The following is a 9,400-nucleotide window of genomic DNA, read 5'->3' as shown; positions in this document are numbered from 1 at the left end:
TAATAGGAAGCCAACCTGAATATACAGTCACATCGCATTCTTGAATTAAACAGTACCAGAAACAAAGCTCATATTTTTATATCTGTCTGACTCTTATGCCTCCCTCACAATTAGTTTGCAAGAAGTAGAAAATGTGTGATTCTTAGCTTCCAAAGGCCAACAATAGCATCAAGCTATGAGATAGTTTATAAACCTCTTCTACTGATATTTCCTTATTCCACTGAATACTGGTTTATGAGTATCCACATTTCTCACTGTCTAATCCCTGCAACCTCCTGAGCAATGCCATCATCACTAGAGATGATTCCCCATCAACCTAGACTTGCAGATCTTTGAAACACATGGTTTCCTACCTAGTCTCAGGCAGTCCCTCTGGTGGCAGGTTCTGTTCCCCTTATTCTTGGGGCTCAGTGTTTTTGTGTGATTCTAGGCAATCACAGAAGTGAACTCTTCTAGGAAGGTTTCCTTGACTCCAAGAAATAGTTGAGCAGGATTCCATTGTACTTCCCTGATGCCCTACCCCAATCATTGCAATATGTAAAATAATCTGAATCAAGTATCTACACATGTAATTTCCTCCCTGGGCTAAGTTGTAAACCTCTTGATTATATGCATGTGCACTTGTTTCACATCTCTATTCCCAGTCTGTATGCATTTTCTTTCATATAACAGGTGTTTTGTGAATGTTACTGGACTAAAATTATGACATAAATAGGTTCACAAATAACAGGTACAAGGCATTAAAAACCTCCAACTGTCTCTTTTCTTCTAAGGCAGACATTGCAAATCTGTTTCACTACTCATTTTAAATAACCCCTACATTATTCTTCTGAACACAATAATGACAACTAATTGTCACTGGCATATGACATCAAGGTACAAGGTTCAAATATCTGGCCAAGATAGGGGCAAATGAGATGGCAGAGAGAGACTAAGGCTAAAATATAAGAGGCAGCATAAATCATATCACAAAGACCTAAAAAATAATTAGATGTAGGAAGTCTGGAAGAGAGAGTATGAGGGACATATTTGCTGAGCCCTACTTTTATAGACTAGAATTCTAATTTCTTAGGATGAGAAGATAAGTCAATTCCCTTATTGATAGGGTCTGAATATCTTATTTCTAATATAGGAGATGTGGAATTCACAAAAAGGAAAAAGTATAGGATGAGGCAATTTACGTGTGAGGAAATTACCGGCTGATTTTTGTATAATTATTTTGTTTTAATCCAAGCCAAAACATGTAATTTTATTCATGGTCTGACAACGGGACAGAATATTTCCAACCAGTCTCACCAGAAAGAGTCATTGGCAGCTGGGGTAGTAAATTTGAACTTGAGAGAAGAGCAAACTGGGCCTAACTTGTTTTCTCTTCCCATGAACTGTAAAAGAAAGGGAGTACTTTATTTTATTTTATTTTATTAGTTTTTTAGTTACATTTCACATAAAATATTATATTAATTTCAGGGGTACAACATAGTGATTAGATTTATATAACTTACAGTGATCATCTTGATAATTCTACTGGGTACCATACATAGTTACTACAATATTATTAACTATATTTCCTATGCTGTGGGTTGGGACAATTTTAAATAATAATAATGATCTCAGGTTTAAACATGGTGGGTCATAGATGAGAATGGCAGTGGTAATCAGTAAAAATACTAACATAACAGCTAACATCAGACTAGTAGTTTAAAATCTGCAAAGCATATTCATCTACAATTTTCTTTTAATCCTAGTTCCAATTCCCTGAGGTAGGAAAGCAGACACTGAAATTTATAAGGAAGTTCACATATAAAAATTGAGATCTAGAGTTACCAGCAAAGAATCCATAAAGCCATAGAAATAAATGAACTCTACTGGAATGGGTAGAAAAATAATAACAGATAACTGGGCCAAAGACAGAGGGTGGGAGGAGGAACTGGAGACAGCACAAGAGACAATCCCTTCTCCTTTGTTATTTTTCTAGGTCACTGAGCTTTCATGGGAGCCATTGGTGCATGTCGGTGAATAATCATCATGGGTTTGAGTTCCTACCAGGATAAAAGATGTATGTACTTTTAAACTATCTTGGCTCAGACTCTATTTATTTATTATTCCTTCAGTAAATGTTTTAAAATATCAGCTGTTGGCCAATTCACATTCTTAGCAAGATGGAAATAACCAGAGATAATCTCTTCTGATATTTGTAAGTAGTTTTAGGAACTTGGCACAGAAAGCAGAATCCTCAGACTAATGTGGCTTAATTTAAGACAACTAAAGTTTATAAAAACCATAAAAACAGGCTCTGATATTTTTCCCTCCCTGTGGAGTCTGTTTCACAAGAGTGAGTCTATGTTCAATGGGAAGGAATATCACTGAACTGGAGTGTCAGAAATCCTATTCTAACTCCACATTTATGATTCCTTACTGCGTGCCTTGGAATAATAATTTTTACTCTGTGGGCTTCAGTTTCCTCTTCCAGGAATGCTATTTGGATGATTCCAGTGCCACAGGGTCTAACCTTGCTCCGACTCATCCCTCACTTCGTACCCCCTTACTCTGCTCCAGACACACCAGCCTCTTTTCTGTCCTTAATTCATGTGTCATGCTGTTTCCAGCCCAAGGTCTTTGCATTCCCTTCCTCTCTGCCATTGTCCTCTCCATACAGTTTTAGTTCGTCACTTTACTCAGCTTTATTTTTTATTGGTTATATTACTATTTGAAAGCAATTCGTGTATTTGTTTTCTTCTTTTTTTTAATTTTATTTTTTGGTTTTTCAATTACAGTTGTCCCTGTATTTGTTTTCTTGCTTATTATTTGTTACGCTTCCTAGGCTATAAGTTCCACAGAAGCAGAGCAGATCCTCTTTCCTTGTTATTAACCTCCTATTCTAAATGCTTAGAATAATGTTTGGAATATAGTATCTACTCAAGAAATAATTTCCAAGTTAATAGATAATTTCTTTTTAAATTTATTGAAGAGGACTTTATATCTTTCTTTAATCACAACATAGAGTATTTGCTCAGTTTTAATGCTTATGACATTTGGATGCATCTTACCATGAATGTTCCTTTATTTTAGTCTTGCCTTCCTCATCCCCTTCTTCACTGTAGAAGTGTGTCTTCTAATTGACTATCTCTTGCAACCAAGGAAGTACATTCTATAGATAAGAATTCCACTAGTCCTCTGAACAATGGGGTGCATTTTTAACTTTAGTGTTCAAATGAACTACTTTGAGGTCTCATCTATGTATGATGATGAAGGAGGGATCAAATCTAGTCCTTTTCCCAGATCTCTAACTATTTTCAGAGGTCATGTCCTTCTGGAGAGCTCACTTGCTCAAGGTATTTAGAGTCTGGAAGCTACTCTTCTCTCCCAGCACCAGTGCCAACACACATCACACTGATAATTATACTACATTTCTCATTTCCATTACAGCACTGCTGATACAACTCATTACTTATAGAATACTTGTACTGAAACTGTTTTGTGTGCAGGGGGATGGGACACTTAAAGGGAATTACAGTGAATCACAACATGGACAATAATTAGAATAAAATATTATATGTTATAAGTGTCCTATATCCATTCACTAATGCCCTAAATAAGAAATTTCTAATTGATATTTTTACTTTAAGTCTCTCTTTTTTAGTGCCTTTGTCTTATTTAACACATTTTCCTTTCTCCATAACTGTAAATCTCAAATTCCAAATTTTTAGTGTCTTTTTCCATTTAGAGTAACTCAGCTCTCTGTTTTTATCTCTTTCTTCCTGGTCATAAACTGTAGACTAGCCACAAACAAACAAATCACCAAGAAACTTTTTATACATAGAACCATCTCTTTCAAAGAGATATTTTTCTGATACAGAAAAGTATTTGCTGTCAGTTCTTACTTTCAATATCATTTGCTTTCTTAAAGAAAAGTATTGCTACATTAATATACACTATAAACTTAGCTTTTCCATTGTGCAGTGGAACATCATTCTCTACTTTTGGTAGAAAGCAAAAGTATGACCTTATCTATGATCTGCTTGTTCTTCACTCCATAGACAATGGGGTTGAGTGCAGGTGGAATAACTATATAGAAGTTAGCAAACATTATGTGGAAAGTGAGGGAAACATTATGTCCAAAGCGATGGGCAAGAATGGAGAAAAAGGCAGGTGTATAAAACATGAGGATGACACAGACATGGGAACCACACATGCCAAGCGCTTTCTGACGGGCATCTCGGGAAGGGAGGCGAAAAACAGCACAGAGAATGAGGGTGTAAGAAACGGCAATGAGAATCACATCTGAGATGACTGTCATGATGGGAACACAAAAGCCATACCAAATGTTGATGGAAATATCAGCACAGGCAAGCCGGGCAACACCTATATGTTCACAGTATGTGTGGGGTATGATGTGTGTCCTACAGAAAGGCAGGCGCATGAGCAAGAACACATCTGGCAAGATGATGCAGAAGCTTCGAAAAGAGATGCCCACAACAATCTTGATGATGGTCCTGGGGGTCAAAATAGTGTTGTATCTCAAGGGAGAACAAATGGCCACATAGCGATCAAATGCCATGGCCATCATGATGGCTGAGTCCAGGACAAAGCTATAGTGGAGGAAGAACATTTGTATAAGGCACCCCGGGAATGTAATTTCTCGAGCCCCAAGCCAAAAGATACTGAGTGTTTTGGGAACAGCGGCTGTGGACAAGATGAGATCAGTCATGGCCAGCATGGAGAGAAAAAAGAACATGGACTCATGAAGGCTACGTTCCACCATGATGAGGTAGAGAAGGATGCAGTTTCCCACCACAGCCACAATATAGATGACACAGAAGGGAATCCCGATCCACACATGGGATTGCTCCAGGCCTGGAATCCCCACCAGGATAAAGGATCCTGGGTTGTAACTGCTCAGGTTGAAAATGACCATGACAAACCAAGATGGCCCAGGTCCTGAGGACAGAGGGTGTTAAAGAATAGTTAGAGTCACTTGAGTACTCTCAATTCCAACCACTCATCATTATTGATTCCAAAAGATAAGGTGATCATATAACTTACAATCCAAAATAGGAATTTTTGAAGTGAATAAAAGTTGGTATCATAACAATGGCAGGTAACATGTATAAACCAGGATTATCTTAGGTGTATTCAGAACATAAAGTCATTCTACATAAACAAAATACCTTTGTTCTGATTTAAACTTTTCCCAAGCAGCCTTCCAGAGTGGCTTGGCTGTAGTCACTCTTTTCATTATACAGTATACTCTTAATATAAGTTAACCAACTACAGAATATACTTTTCCATGGGTTGGTGGGTTATAGTTTACATAATGTTTTGGACATTTTTGATTAAGATCTGCTTGTTCTGTTGTTGTGGAATATTACTCTCTGCCTCAGGGCAATTACTCATACCTACCTGGTGACTGTGGTTCTCAGATTTGTGAAATCAACAACCCTTTATTGCCATTCGAAAACTTAAGTCAGCTTAACAAATGAGCTGAGTTTCTACACAATGGTGAATAACCTAATTTTAATGGGAAACTTTTCTTATAGCTGTGGTTCATGAACTCTGTTCCTGCAAAACAATTGTTTTCCAGAATCCTATAAACTATACAGCTGTATAATAACCTAATATTTTGGACAAAATGACACTATGAGTTAAGATTTCTGTCCAAATGAAAATTTGTTTCCTTGTCAACACATATTTTATTTGACAGACAATAGACAATCCCCCTGCAGTGCACATACTCTCTCAGATACTTACACACATTTAATACTTACAACCTCAAACATATTTTGTTCAATATCTACATTCTCTTACATTTTACATTCATATGTTTACCCTCCCATTGTCTTACACAAACATAAACTCCCCACCTGCCTCTCTCTCACATGCACATACCAGACACACAGATGCACTGTACACACACCAATGAAAATATAAACAAAATGTTCTATGATCTATGATTCAATTTTGGATTTTGGCACTGCTATTTGCTTTGTAACTTCCCAAAACCTTTACTCAGAGAATTTCTCTTTTAAAGTCTAGGTTATACAATACCTTCTTCCTTGTCCAGTAATGTGTTTACATGGAATGTTTTTTATAATCTACAGATAATCAATTTTACAGCAAGGCCAGGGACTCCCAAAATAACTACAAGGAAGCTTGTGACGGCCATACACCTCAGATTCCAAACCTGACAAGGACATAACTCACCTTCAACGTTATCTCTGATCCTACTTTTTGTCCTTTTCTTAGGCCCATCTGACCATTCCTGCCATCTCTCATGCCAATACTTTTCTTCATTCTTCTGCTTTTGCCAGATGAGAAACAGGATATTCTCTTCTTTTCTTTCTGACCTTCCCTTATCTATGACTAAAAACACTCTTCGTATATAGTGTTTCTATTTATAAAAACTACTGTGTCTTCATAATTCATATAGTCTAGGTTCTGGGAATACAGCTCAGAGTTCAGGCAATGGACCGGGTAGTCCAGCCCCCACCTGCTGAGTATCTGTGTTCTTCAATTTAGGCAGCTTCATCTTGACTCTCTTGCCCACTGGGGGCCAAGAGCTCATCTCTTGCCAACAACAGAGATCTGATTGAGTTGTTCAGCCATTGTGTTTAAACGTCTCTTCTGTGCTCCTCATGGACCCCAACAATACTTGATGTCATCACCTAAAACCATATATTTTGAATCACAGCTCTTCCAGCTTGTCTGAGGTCAGCCATCATGTATACACATGTGAGAAGAGGTCTTCTCTATCTTTTATATTTTCTTGCAATCAGACACAATAGATGCTTATACAGTCATTCACAAGTATTTACAAATATGCATGGGCACACATAAAGTAAGTTAACTCTGAGGCTTGTTGTTCTACAACAAATTTACAATGTGGGCAGTCTACAAGACAGTCTCTGGTCTCTTCAAAAATCAATGACATTAAAAAAAGAGAGGGGGCTTAAATGAGGAAAATGCCTTCATACATTAAAATAATTTTAAGAAAATTAATGACCAACTGCAATTCTTCAGTGGATTCTGATTAAACAAACCAAGTATAAAAGATAAATAATATATAATCGGAGAAATTTAAAATGAAGGATTGGATTATATAATTAGTATTATTGCTATTTTATGTGATTATGGTATTGTATTACATATACACACTCAAGTGTCCATAGTATATTAATAAAATATTGGCACAGAGTATGTGCTCTGGAGCAAGAAAAGTAGGCACTTTAATCCCAGTTTCATAACTTATTTGCTGTGTGAACTTCAGCAAGCTTACTTGAACTATATGGTCCTTGGGTTCTTCATTTTTGAAAAGAGCCTAATCTCTATAATTTTTGTAGTTATTGCTAAGATAAAATAAGGCACTCACCAAAAGACTCTTTAGAGTAGTACCTGGCTCATAATAAGCATGTAAAAATTTTTACTTCTTTTTATGAGGTTATATTTTATATCATCAGTATTATTACTAGTAGTCTTCCACAGAGTAAAGAAAATAACCAAAAAAGACAAATGCATACAAACTAATAAGAGCATCCCTGGGCACACACAAACTCGCACACTTAATTTCATGCTTTAGGTTAGAGCTATGGGTCTTTATCATGTCTAATACAAAAATTGCTTGAATACCACTTATAATGGTTGATTTTAACCCAATGGTATAATTGTCCATTTATTCTAATCATTTGAAGTCCATTTGATGGAGCATATATACAAGTACTTGACACCATGACCTTGGCTTATAGTCAGGAGTTGCTCAGGGAAAAATGTTATAGTGCTTAGTTCATGTCTCCTAGGAAATGCAGCCCAGAGCTCTTTATTCCTTCCCCCTTTTTCTCCAAATCTGAGTCCCAACCACATCCCTTCAAACAGCAAGGACTTACCTAATCTTGGGTTAGAGCCAAATAAAGAAAGATTGTGCTAACCAGCATACAGAAAATCTGCAAGAGGAGCAGACACACCAAACAAAGAAATAAGTGGAGGGAAGAGGAAGGGACTTACGGGCAAGTTGATTCCCTCCTCATTTATTCTTTTCCTGGTCATTGCTGAGTGTGGGTCAGAGGTAGACACTGAGGGCCTGAGGGACCCTGACACCCTCTCTTCTTATTCCCAAGGGAAGAGTGTAGAGAAACTTATATTAACCCTGCCCATGCCTGTGAGTTAACAGTGCCTCAGGGTGCATTTTTGGTTTTGCTTTTGCATATGAGCTCATATGCCTGTCGGTGTGTTGTCTTGTACGTGTGTGCTTATCACATCATCTACGTTTCCAGCTCGTGCGCTCACTTACCAGTTAAAAGACTTTGGATAAGTTTACTATAACCTCTCAAGGTTATATAAGGATTGACAAATTAAGTAAGATAGCACATGTAAAAATGATTAAGTCAGTGAGGGACTCGTAGTGCACCCACTAAAATTATTAAATGGCCCACTTGAAGACGTTCTAATACTGGTTTTCAGCATGGGGCCTCAGAATCTGCATTTATAAACTCTACAGTGGATTTTTTGTGAGGTATATGTGGATATGAGCGTAAGAACCAAAAGCAAGAAGGTGGGTTGGACCTGTGTCTAAGCAGGCAGGAGTAGAACAAATCCTGCACGCTAGTTCCTTTGAAAGTCTACATGAGAATGTTCTTGTTGGAGAGTGAAGGGATGCCCAAATATTCACTTCAGCTTCAAGAGTATGCTGTCACAAACTGCATTCACTACCCCCTCAAATAAGTTCTTCCAGTGCTCCTCCGCTCAGCAACTGTCACCTCACTACGCACTCGAACGTTTAGTTGTTGTTACCAAATTACACTGCTGCTCTCCCTTAAAGATCTAATGAATCTACTCTCCTCTCTGTCTTCATTGCCCAGCTACCATCATCTCTTACCTAAGTTACTCTAATTGCCTTAAAAGAATTATCTTATTTCCACATTTGCTTCCCTCGGTGCATTTTCCAAAGTGCAGACAGACCACTTTTTCTAAAGTAATCATACTTCTGATTACATTGTTTCTTTGCTGCAATCTCATTTTGTTCTCATTTCAGTCTTGGCACTTGCTCTGCCCCCTGCTTTTATTTATCTTCATCCAGGTCTGTGTGTGGTTGTCACATTTTTATTAATTGGGACTCAACACAAATTGAAACTTTATTATAATTTGTATTGGTTAAAAATATACATAAATTAACAAAATTTATTTCTGTGGGAAGGCTGCTAGATCTGCCTGAGGGTACCATCAGGAGTTCTGGAGACTGGACCTAAGAGGCTCTTTTACCACTATTCTAACAGCCAGATCAACTTCCTTTAGTTTGGCAAATCCAGTCTCTCTGTCTACATACCTGCAAAGATATTCAACAATAACCTTAAACAATGAACTCCAGAGTGGCTTATTTGTTTGCCTTTATCTCATCCATAGACATGTTTCC

The 9,400-nt window shown here is 37.4% G+C and overlaps 1 protein-coding gene across 1 annotated transcript; it reads right to left on the bottom strand.

Annotated features, from left to right (window-relative positions):
- Positions 1–3,967: 3,967 nt before the first annotated feature.
- Positions 3,968–4,915, bottom strand: OR52H1 (olfactory receptor family 52 subfamily H member 1). Its single transcript, XM_090267704.1, has one exon. The coding sequence runs from the start codon at positions 4,913–4,915 to the stop codon at positions 3,968–3,970; it is 948 nt and encodes a 315-aa protein (XP_090123830.1).
- Positions 4,916–9,400: the final 4,485 nt, after the last annotated feature.

The sequence above is a fragment of the Furipterus horrens genome, unplaced genomic scaffold (genome assembly GCF_987537825.1).
Source record: "Furipterus horrens unplaced genomic scaffold, mFurHor1.1.pri manual_scaffold_2, whole genome shotgun sequence".
NCBI lineage: Eukaryota > Metazoa > Chordata > Mammalia > Chiroptera > Furipteridae > Furipterus > Furipterus horrens.
Note: the sequence above shows the minus strand (reverse complement) of the source record. Positions and strands in the feature narration are given on the sequence as shown.

Coding starts and splice junctions, on each gene's coding strand:
- OR52H1 (XM_090267704.1), bottom strand. CDS start 4,915: ATGGTCATTTTCAACCTGAGCAGTTACAACCCAGGATCCTTTATCCTG.